A 12,805-nucleotide genomic window follows, 5' to 3' on the forward strand; every position below is an offset into this window, starting at 1 on the left:
TGGTGTAGCCCATTCACTGGCAGAAATAAGCCGAATGACATCGAGTGACATCAGATGATCTAATTTGGCCTTGACAGGGAACCTGCTGCTCCTGAAAAAAAAAAATAGGTGGGCAGATTCTTTTCATCATAATGTGGGCTTGAAAACTGGTAGCACAACCAAGCCCAGGGGAAAATAGATGATAACTCAGAGCAGAGAAAATCCAGTTGCTGATACGGAACTTGATTTGACACTAAATGTACCCCATCGGCAATGGAGAAACCAACAGCATTAAACACATGTAATCCAAACATAACTGCGATATGAGAATGATACACAAGAAAGGTGAGAGAGTGAATAACAAATTAGCAAGACACGAGTGAAGAATGGACCTAAGATGGGAATCTGCTGTTTATTGTAGCTAATCAATGTCCTTGAAACATGTACGAGTGGATGGGAGCCCATGTCCACGTATTTTTATACATTTACTAAAGTCACTCTGGGCACTTCTGTACACTCGCATTCTTAGTGGGTTATTAAACACACACAAATCAGTAAACAATTTGTTTTCTATCCATGGGTACTTCTGTGTCTCCACGTGTGAAGAGGAGTTACACACCAATGCAATGTTGTCCTTCTTTGTGCAAACAGCCCAATGCTTAGGGCATGCAGCATGCTCGTGTTGGATGAAGCAGTATGGGCAAAATGAAAGGGGTGGAAGGGCGGGCGTCAGCACACGGCTTGTAGCTGCATAACCAACACTGCCCTTTGCGACAGTGAGTTGAAGGTTGTACTGCTGCAACAGCTTTTCCATCATCCTGAGCACATGCAGTGTGCCTAACAAGGATTGATGGAGAATCTTCCGATACCTCACCCCACACAACAATCTGATTGCCTGTGGCCCATGACACATCAAAGGACTGCGCTATATTGAGCACATTCCTACGTATTGAATTCTCACATTGAAGTGCTTTTTCACAGACTTTCCTGTCTGGGGCCAGGCCGATAATAACATCACATACCATGTGATCAGTGTAGGATTCATGATGGGCACTAGTGGCAAATTTACAATGATGGCTCAATTCTGCAGCCCAGGCTTTCTAAGATTGGTTTGGGCATTTCTGACAATGGTATAATTCTACATGCATCACAATAACGTGTTCTGTCACAGTAATAGGTTGAGAGAAGCTTGCATATTTCATCAAATGATAAGCTGCCCAGTTCTTGCAAAGGCACAAGTTAGCACAGCAACTGGTAAATGCACAGGGAAAGTGAGGGAAGAAAGAAAACCCTATTTAGTTTTCCATTACCCACCTGAAAAACCTGGAAATGTTGCCGTCCCAATCTTCAGCTGATTCATCATATGCTAAAAAGGGCAATGGTTGCATTGACAGGAGAGTAACCTACGAACTCATAGATGCCACTTGATTGAGAGTGGCGGTGAGAGCCTGCTGTTGTTCCATGAAAGCTTGCTGCTGGGCAATATTATGTCGGAGTATTTCTTCCATCGAGATGTTTGTTGTATGGCTTAGCACTGACACTAACACACGGAGAAAACATAATCCTCACTGGCTGCCAAGTTTGCTTTAGCAAGAACAAATGTGATTTATGGAACACAGTACTTTGTAGAGCAACATGTAAGATACAATGAAGTACAGGTTGTGTGTAGTATGGAATACATTGACTGGACAACAGTAATACAGGTCACAGAATAGCCCAAGCACTCATTTGCAAATTGTGTGTGTTATAAGTGAAGGTACATAACTTTCCTTGCTACTGTCAGTCTTGATTTTATATCCTTTGTGAGTCTGCCATCATCAGTTATTTTGCAACCCAAATAGTAAAACATATCTACTACATTTCGTGTCTTATTTCCTAACCTAATTTCCCAGCCCCATCTGATTTAATTCATGTGCATTCCATTGCCCTTGCTTTACATTTGTTGATGTTCATCATATAATCTCTATTCAAGACAACATTTATGCCATTCAACTTGTCTCCCAAGTTCTCTGCTATCTCTTAGTGAATTAAAATGTCATCGGTAAACCTACAAGGTTTTATTTCTTCTCCCTGAACTGAAATTTTCTTTCCAGATCTATTATTAGATACCTTTACTGCTTGCTCAGTGTACAGACTGAATAATATCATGATTGGCTACAGTCCTATCTCATTGCCTTCTTAATTATTTCTTCCTTTTTATGTCCTTTGACACTTGTGGCTGGAATCTGGCATCCATGTATTCTATCCCCTCTAGTTCAAAATTCCAGGGTATATTCCAGCCAACATTACAAATCTACAAATTCTGTATAAGTATTTTAGATTATATTGGGTTTGGTGATAAGTAAAAGAAGCTACCTGTAAAAGCAACTTCCCATTAAGCCCATTTAAAGAAGGCAAGAAAGCTAAAAACAGACTTTCTCTTGGAGAATGGTCCACAAAATATGCTTTAGAAACAGCAGAGGCCCCAAACCAAATCTTTTCATTCACAGTTCATTATTGACAACATTTTTGAAATTTTGTCGCATTTCTTATTGCACTGTCAGTCCTGTACATCTTACCTATATGCTTTCTTTACCCTCCTCTTGTTTTATTGATGGGTAAGCTTTAGAAATAGCAGAAGGTACAAAATTAAGCATGCTTGTATATTAGTTTTCCAGTCTGCTGTGCAACATTTGTCACTGGTTCAGTTGTCAGGTCTGGTATGTTAACATTTTTTGTCCATCATTAATGTCATTAATATGTTAAAAATGCTGTGCACTATATTCAAAGTTCTATCATATATTCTACCATGACAGTTATTTTCTGTTTGTATTTTGAAGATAGCCAATGTGTTAAGTCCATTGTCCAATTTATTTTATTTGGTAATACATTTATATTTGTTATGTTTATCTTTTAATTTTAGTTTTTGATTATGTAAATTACCAGATCATTTTATTCACTGTGTACATCATTCATTTGAAAAGCTGATAGTCTTTTATTTAAAATAATTTCAGACTCTGCAAGGGTTGATGGCGGTGGGAGTGCAGGTCCAAATCGCCCAGCAGTCATGACATCATCTGCACTTGACAACCTTGGTGACATGCACCAAACCACCTCACGAGTATTGCCACATGGGCGCCCATCTAGTCAACCTGGTATGCAGACATCTTGCTTCTGTATTGTATTTTCATGTGTACAAGTGTTTGCTCTGTGGAAACAATGAAGTCATGGCCATGATAGTGCTTAATTAAATTGAAACTGAACTACCTTAATTTATCTCAGTGTGTCTCAGATTTCTGTAAGACACCCCTCTGAAGAGAGAACCTGAAACAAATAATAAGACATTGAAAAACAGAAAGACAGTGAACATTGTACATAATTTTTAATTTTTTGGAGAAGACCATCCAACATTAACAGCTTTGATAGGAATTCAAGAAAAAAGTTGTGGGGTTTGAAGGGATAAATGGCTACATTTGTTCCAAATGTTAAGAAATGATGTATGCTCTGTGCCTTCCAGTTTTTTACATGTGATACATTACTAGACTCAAACAATTAACATTTTGACCCCTTTATTGAGATCTTCTTCAGGATCTTCTGGTGTTCCCAGTTAGCTGAACACTATTAGAAGCCAGTGTCACACAGGCTGATCAACTCTCCCATATTTCTGAGTATCTCCTGTATTGTAACAATTTTTTAAAATCCTCTTACTTCCTTTAATGACCATCTGTTTATCGCACATATTTTGTCAGTGTTGACTGTTAAAAATACCAGGGTTGTCCAGAAAGTAATGCACTGCATTTTTTTCTCAGCTGAAAACAATTTTACGGATTAGAAATGTTACATATGTATTATTTGAAGTCTCCTGAGAGAGTGTGCCAAGTTTCCGTCACTTCTGACAGATACCGTAGCTGCAGGACAGTTGCAAAATGGCATCTGTTGGTGATGTACATTAAAACAATATGCTCTCATTGAATTTCTCACTGCAGTGAAAGAAACTGTGGGGAATATTCACAAACGCTTGTGCGAAGTCTATGGAAGTACAGTTATTCACTGGACACAGAGGGTGAGTCATCATAAAGTGGTTTGGCAAAGCTCCATGATTTGTAGTGGTCAGGGAGACCAACTATGGCTGTCATACCTGACATGTTGCAGTGAGCTGATGTTGTCATTCATGCGGACAGATGCATTACAACTCGGCAGTTGGTTCTACATCTGTCAATCAGCAAAGGAAGGGTGGGTGCAATTATCCAGACTCTTGGATATTCGAAAGTGTGTGCAAGATGGGACCCATGCTGTCTAACAGTGGGTCAAAAATCGCACAGAAGAAACATTTGTCTTGACTTGTTGCAACATTTTGAAGCTGAGGAGGAGGCCTTCTTGTCCCGGATTGTGACACCATTTTGATCCAACTGCCTCTGCTGTTAAGGTCATGATCACCATGTTCTGGGACTGCAAATGTGTGATTCTCGTTGATGTGATGCCAAGAGGCAGTACAATTAATCCAGAAACGTATGTGAACACATTAACAAAACTCAATATGCACTTATGGCAACTTTGCAGATAACGCTCAGCCCCACACAAGTCTGACGATTGCAAAACACATCGTAAAACAGGGTTGGACAGTGTTACTCTATCCACCCTCCAGCCTTGACCTAGCCCCCTCGGACTTCCACTTGTTTCGGCCATTAAAGGATGCCACTTATGGAAGACATTTTGAGGACAGCGAGGAAGTGATTCACACAGTGAAGCACTGACTATGCCACTAGAATAAGGTTTGGTACTGGCAGGTTATACACGCCCTTGTTTTGTGCTGGAGGAAGGCCATAGAATGGGATGGAGATTATGTGGAAAAATAGGGTGTGTGGATAAAACACCATTTGTGTGTGTAGTTTTCATTATATTCAATGAAGAATTGTTGACGAAAAAAAATGTGGTGCATTACTTTCTGGGCAACCCTCATATTAATCCAGCAAAGTAATATTGACAGTCAAATTCACTGAATAACAGGTCCTGAAAAGTGTTTGTATAATAATCTATACTATTCTCAACATACAGTCTTTTTTTCTGTTCGTGCTTCTATGGAAAGGAGGTGGTTTGGCTCAAGCTAGTGCATGGAGCAGAGAAAGAATGACATAGCATACAGGTTGGAGGGACCTTGAGAGGGGGAAATATTTATTTGTTTCTCAGTCAGTACTGGCAACCCATAGATGTGCTCATCTTGTATCAATTAGCAGCCGTGGTATAAATAACAAATGGAATTAACAAAGACTTGCAAAAGAGGATTATGCAGATGTTTATGTTTAAATACACTCATTATGTTATTTATTTCTCAATTGACTCACATAACATAACATTTTGCAATACTTTGAAAGAGAAAGTGCTAATAGATTGCTTAAGTTGACAGCAATAGGAAACAGAGACTGATCAGCACAACATGTTCCAATTTGTGCAGTCTTTTTTCAGTAATCAGACCTACTATACTGTTCAATGTTCACTTGTGTATTCATTTGCTTCAAAATGAATAAATTTTCATCATTGCTCTTGAAGTGAAAATGAAGATGTAAAAACAAAGTATGACAGGTTTTTTGTATCTCCTTTGTTATCTGTTCCAAGGAAATGCGATGTAACTGTGCAGTAGAAGTTCATTGTGACTTAAACCTTCTTTAAAATGTGGTTGGATTTGGTCATCTCCCTTGAAACTGTGATCAGATCTTGGTCACCCTAATCTTCATGTACACTTATAAAAATGGAGTTTTCCTACACTTATTCTGAAGATTAGAGTTGCTGAGTGAAGTTCTTCTAACTACTATTGGTGGGCCTTTGTCATTGCTTAGAAAGCAAAACAGACAGAGCCAGAGAAGGGAAATTTTTATCAAAATATTATTGTTGTGCCACAGAAGAGGCTTCCTGATCCACTTCTTGGCCTTGATTTCACAGCAGATTTAACACTCTGTTTTAACCACATGTGGTGTTCCTGCTTTTTAATAACTCTTTTATTGTACTTCCTTTTCTGTCTCAATACACTTTACCACAGCCACATGTCAAAAGTCACTTCATAGACTGATTGTTCTGTAATTTCTTCTATGTTATTTGTCTTCTGTCTTGTTTGACTCTTGAGGAACTGTCTACTTCTGCAAACATTCCATAAATAATTTACCAAGTTCATCATGGGTTACTTTCCATCCAGCTTTAATCGTTTCCACCGACACATGGCCATCTCCAGGTGCTTTTCCTTTCTTCATATTTCAAATGGCTTTATGCACCGCATATGGCATTAATTTTGCCTCTGTTATTGCTTGCTGTCTGAATACTATTGGGTGTTTCAAGATGAATATTGGCATTTTAAGATTTCTTAGTATTTATTACTTTCAACTTGCAGTTATAAATAATACACCAACTGAAAGAGCAACTCAAAAAGTTTTTTCTTACAAGTGTTCAATATGAGCACTGTTGGTCACAAGGCACATATTGAGTTGATAGATGAGTGGTTCAGCTTTTTCCAGTTAAGAAGAAAGTCATAGTTCTGGCACATCAAGGTGAGAAGCACCAGTTACACTTACTTCATCAGAAAGTTAGGCCCATATCCTTTCCACCAGGATACAGCACTAAAAATATTCAGTTTAGGAGAGTTTCATTGCAATTACACCATATCGTGGGTATTTGCTGATCCAAGATGTTCACATTATGTATGTTTACATTTCCGTGTAGGTGAGATGTCAATTCATCACCGAAGACAATATGATCCAGAAAGTCTTTATTGTCATGCACCAACATTTTGTTTGCAAAGTTGGCAAGTAAACCATGCAACATATTGTTTGCAAAATTGGCACATAAACTATGGTCTGTATGGTTTAGAGCTTTTAACAATTGCAAATGATAAGGGTATAGTTGTAAGTGTTCTCTTTGAGTCTCCACACGTCACTGAAACTGGTAATTCATGACTAGCCTACCGAAATGATTTCTTGCGGCTATGTGTGAAAGATTGTCTGACTTGTTCAACATGTTCTTCAGCCACTCTTGGTCATCCTCTAGTCTTTTCTTTGCAAAGACAGTTTGTGTCTTTGACCGTTTGTGTCTTTAAACTGATTATACCATCCATGGATGTTATGTTAGTGGAACTTAATACAGAATGCATATTGCATTGTAACAACAGGTTCAGTCCTTGCAAAGTGTAAAACACAAAAAACTTTGTTCACTAGCTGCCATCTTTGCTATTAGCACCTTCTATCAGAAGACGCAGAAAACATTACATGTGTACTGTTATAAAAACAAAAGTGTTTGAGTCACTCTTCATTTGATATATTATTTCCAAGTTATAATTTGAATGTAATAAATGCTACAAAGTCTTAAAATCCCAGTATTCATTTTGATACACTCGGTATTACTTTTTACAGTAGTTTGTCTTATCAAATACAGTATATTCCCAATTGTTCAGGGAAATTTGGAGAAGAAGACGCACGGAAAATGGAAAAACACAAGTATTCTATATATTTTCAAACATATATTTGTTGTTTGAAAGTTTATCCAAGTTCTATGCCTGGGTACTACAGACTTGTTTTTTTCTTAAAACAGTCTCTGATAGTGGTCTGCTCCTGAAAAAGAGTTAACATTTCTTGTGTAGCATTTTGAATTTTTCTTGCAGCAGTAATGTCATTGTACTGAAACCCTCTCTCGCGCATGTAATCTAGAAGAGTATCAACACAATGCAGTGTGGTACAATGACTGTCAAGGTAACTGTCTTCATTCCCACTTTCACATTCGCTGTACTCTCCTTTGTTTTGTTGTGAAGCAGCACTCACTATTTTGGCGTCACATGCATTAGCCTTCAGTGACTGGTTCGAGTTTTATTCATAAGCATCTTCAAAATAATTTAAAGTTGTTGCCAGATGCATTATTTGTGTAGTTGTTATTTCTTCATCACTGAAACCTTGAAAATCACTTTCTTCTATTAACTGCAAGATCCAAGATAGGAGAAAGGGCAGTGTTGGCTGTAAATTTTTAATCTGTTTATTGAAGATCCATTTCAGCTACGGTGTAGCTATCTTCAGTGCAATTATATCCAAGTCATGATGACTATTTGTAAACAAAATTGCACATGCTACCATACTGTCATTACAGATAACCTGTAATGGCAATGTGGTATCATGTATGATTTTATTTACAAAGAGTCATCATGACTTCAATATAATTGCACTGAAGGCAGCTACACAGTAGCTGAAATTGATCTGCAATAAACAGATTAAATATTATGACTGATGCTGTCCTTCCTGCTATCTTGGATCTCATAAATACATCAAGGAGCTTGCTGTTCCTGATGCTAGCAAATCCGAAGAATATCTGGAAGAAATTTCCTCCATGATGAAACTAGTGTGTGTAGCTTGACTACCTGCCAGGCATCAAAAGTCTTGCATATGGCATCTAGAATTGGCAACTTCTTTCACAATGCCACCAAATCATCCTCATGGACTTGTGTTGTAAGTAGACCAGCCCGGTAATGTTGTTTTACTGATGCAGTTACAGTTTGGTCCATTGGTGGTATAATGGCAGTTACATTTTGATGTAGTTGCTTAGTTGTGATTAGACCATGATCACATATGAGAATGCTCTTATCAGGATGTGAAACGGCATTATGAGCCTTCTGTGGAAATCTTTTCTCTTGTGGAAACCACTGAACTTATGGTAATAAACGTGTGTGGAACCACTTTTGGAAAATTTCACTTTCCATCCACACCCCTTTTTCATTTACAGGGAAACACTTAGCTGCGATATCATTGCATTGAATCCCCCCCCCCCCCCCCCCGGTTGGTAGACATTTCCAATACAATTTCATATGGTGTGAAATTCTCTTCTTCCACAAATTTCTGGAACTATTCTTGGAAAATATCAGCTGCTGCAAATTTGAACCAAGGTGCTCTCCAGGCACAATAATTTCGCAAATCCCACAACATTGTTTGAATCCAGGTAGCCATACAGATGAGGTGCTAAATTCTCCATCTAACCCTAGAGGTTCATGAAAAAATTTAGCTTTTTCAGCACATATTTTTTTGTTTCAATTTTACCATATGTTTCTTTCATTTCCCTGTCATCTCTTTTATAAATTTCTTTTAACTTGGTTTGTTGACACTTACATGCCAATTAACATCAGAAAACTGAGTTTGTGTTCCATTTACTTGGAACAGGCTAGCTGTTCCATGACTTTGTTGTCATGCAGCATCTACACAATGGAAATGGCATTTACTGTCTCTTGGCTGGTTGTTTATCGCTGTTTGCTAGAGAAAAATATTGCTCTCTGCCTCCCCCCTCTCCCGCTGTCCATCCTATAAAAAAAAAAGGAGGCACAGATAAACTGCAAACCAGAAATGAGATAATCCACACACAAATAATCAGGAGTACGTTGTATTCATTTTATCTTCTCATGTCCTCTTAAAGATATTGCACATTAATTTTGTTTGCTCCAGCATATTCTGTTATGTTCCAATAATCATTTTCTTTTCATTTTATTCTTCTTCTTACCTAGAACATTGTTTATGGATTTACTTAGTGCTTTTGTAAAATAATTTTCCAATTTGTCTATGGTGGTTCCATTCTAAATAGGTGCAGGGGGTGTTCCTCATTCCAGTCCATCCAGGATGGCCCCAGGTCCACTCTGCTCATTATCAAATGAGTTCTGGAGATCTTCCCTAGGGGTTAAAGGCAGTTGGAGTGAGAAGCCCTCCACACCTCACTCTCCTAGTGCCGTAGAGGATAGAAAGACTGCTGTCTACTTACAGTCAGCAAATAATCCAGTAACAGGCTTGTGCCACAGACTTTACCTTTTGTCTGAACCTCATTTTTTAAAGATACTTTTTTACCTTTTATTAAAGTTATGCCTTGATGTCTTAACATAAGTTATGTCATTCTCTTATTATCATTGTTCTCATATATTCCTTCACTCATGAATTCTATAGAGAATTTCCACATTTCTTTTCTTATCAGTCCACTTAAGTTTCAATACTGTTCTTTAACTTCACATCTCAAACCCTTTTGCCACTGTCGATGGCACACGTCCATACAGTGGTGTGCTTGATACATACATCCTCTGAAATTTCATCCCGTTTTTTATTCAAATACATATTTTTATAATGAGGAATGCTCTCTTGTCATATAATAATCTACTTCTTATATCGTTCTTGCTTCATTCTTCATGTGCTATTTTGCTTCCACGGCAACAGAATTCCTATGATTCGTCTACTATGTGGCCCTCAGTTTTGATGTTAAGTTTATTGCTAATCTCATTTCTGCCTCTTCTCATTACTTTTGTGATTATTTGGTTTACTCTCACTCCATATTACCTGCTCATTAGACTGTTCATTGCATCAGCAGCTCCTGTAATTTTTTTTTACCTTTACTGATGATCACAATGTCATCACCAAATCTAATCATTGAAATCCTTTCATCCTGAAGATCCTCTGAACCTCTTATCAGTCCTCCATGGTCTTGATAAGGCTGTTGGCAGAAAGACAGTGAGTCCTAATATCAGAAATCTTGAACTGCCACTGCTGATGATTTTTATTGAAAATCTAAATTGTCACTGGGATCAAAACTGGGACTTGGGATTATTTGACCATTGTGGTCTTAAAGGTCTGTAATCACATTAATCCTAAAGTGATTCAAGATCATCATATTCTGTACAGTTTTTGTATTATTTATACAGTGTAGACAATTTGATCTTTAATTCCATTTGGTTCTTGCTAAGACCATTTCCTTTTAGTTTTCTCTGAGATGAATGTGTTAAGGACAAACATACTTTTTTATGACAATTTTTATTAATATTCGACCTCTGTCACTTCTGATATCATACCGAAGTTTCCCACTGAAGAATCATCATACATTTTTGCTCTCCTTTCAGTTTAAATCTCTGTGTTATCATCTTTAAGTGGGATGTACTGTAATTTAACAACTTCTGTAACCATTTGTAGATATGTTCTATACCTCATCTTAATTTTAGCAGATTTGAACATAGACTTGAATGAGTTCCATGGATATCTTTCAATAACCTTATTATGTGCCATTTGATGTTATTTAGCTCCTTTGTTAACTTCACAAACCTAACTTCAGTTAAAAGTACATTGCCCTAAATAAAAGTATCTGTAAGCATTTTGGTGTCCAAGATACATTTCACTGTTTGTTTAGCCAAATTATTTGTAACAAAGTGTGAGCATAGAAATAGTTGTGCATGTCTCATAGGCTGACACCATTGGATAAGTTCCCTGAATCCATGTTTCCCAATATTATTTCACCTGACATTGAACTGCAATGGCCCAGCACCCAGTGTGATAGTAGAAACTGAGAATGCTACCCCTGCTACAGTAAACTTCCAATGCTTGAATGAAGAGTTTGAGACATCAGAATAGCACTAAGCCTCAGGAGAGCTATCCTCAGACTTGTCTTAGTCCAGAACCTGAGTGTTTCTACATCTTTGAGCATGGGATCAACAAGACCAGTTCACATGCTGATCACATGCCCTCAGAGCTTTCAACTAAATGGTGCCATTTAAAAGTCATTTTTTGTGTGACTCATAAGGCATTCCACAGTTACTGTAAACTTTTTCTTGTAGATGAGCATAATTTATAACCTAAGATTTTAATAATTACTCTTTTCCTGACTTATTATTTTTGCAACCCTGTCTTAGCTCCCAGTGAATGAGGTTTTTGTTACATTTTTTCTAACACCATAGCTGTTTGTTTACAAGTAGGTATATTACCTGTATTTGGTTTTTTTTTATTTCCAACTTAAAAAGTTGAAATTTCTCTATACATTCTATCAGTTATGTGCTGCTACCTGTATTCGTTTATTGGACTGTTTTATTTATTTAAATAATTTTTAATTTAGAAAATCCTGTTTTGTTGTTATTGCACTTCACACTACTTCAGACTACTACAGTGATGAGTCACAATCCAATATTGGCATACCTATGAATGTTAAGAAGTATGCAAAAAATTCATGCAGGGACATGGAATGTGCATATGTTTACTTTTATTTGTTGTATCTTAAGGACATAAGAAGAATTTTATCTGTAGTTTTGACATTCAGTTATTTCATCTTGGTAAATATACTCAGCAATTATCATCCGATTGATCTAAAACAATTAGTCACGACTCATGTGGGTAAGCAGACACTAGACCCAGATGTAAATAATCATCTTTTTTCATTGAAATGGTAAGTCCCATTTCAGGATCTGAATTAGTTATGTAGATTCTGCAATTGCAGATTTCATGGCCATGAAATACAAGTATTTTTGCTCTGCTTTCTGTATTTTCTTTGTGGGAAAAAACTAGATGTATCAAGTGTGGAAGTAAATATTTTCGTTGTTGATAAATATTTTATTTGGCTTCATATGTGAAATGGAAATTGTATGTGTTCCTCAGCTGCAGTTACCAAATCCTGTTTCCCCATTGCAGTTTATTATGTGTGTTGATTGAAATTTTAATGTGTTTGGTGCACCAAATGTACTATTATTCCCGTGTTTTTTCTTTCAGAATGTCAGTCCGTAAGTTGCACCTGTTTAGAATTTACTTTTTGTATGTTATGTGTCTGTAATAACTTCTTACAGTGTTTATCAGGATTCCAGCTATTATTTTCAATTCACTGTCCAACTGTTACAGTGTACTGAGGGGTAACATTTGTCTCTGCCCTTGCATGCAAATAATAGACATGCATGCTTTTTTTCTCTTTATTTTTTGTCACCTTTGTGTTGCATTTTGCCTGAGAATGCAGCACAGTAGAAGCACTTTTAGTTTCTTATCATATCTGAGTGCAATTTTTTTCATGCCCAGAGCATAATGACAGACTTTCAAAGAATAAAGAT

The 12,805-nt window shown here is 37.2% G+C and overlaps 1 protein-coding gene across 1 annotated transcript in view; it reads left to right on the forward strand.

Annotated features, from left to right (window-relative positions):
* LOC124712215 (peripheral-type benzodiazepine receptor-associated protein 1-like) overlaps positions 1-12,805 on the forward strand; it is a 388,653-nt gene that overhangs the window by 301,181 nt on the left and 74,667 nt on the right. The window contains exon 6 of the mRNA XM_047242510.1: positions 2,973-3,113. Coding sequence (XP_047098466.1) covers positions 2,973-3,113 — 141 coding nt within the window. The remainder of the gene's footprint in view (positions 1-2,972; positions 3,114-12,805) is intronic.

The sequence above is a fragment of the Schistocerca piceifrons genome, chromosome 8 (assembly GCF_021461385.2).
Source record: "Schistocerca piceifrons isolate TAMUIC-IGC-003096 chromosome 8, iqSchPice1.1, whole genome shotgun sequence".
NCBI classification, from domain to species: domain Eukaryota; kingdom Metazoa; phylum Arthropoda; class Insecta; order Orthoptera; family Acrididae; genus Schistocerca; species Schistocerca piceifrons.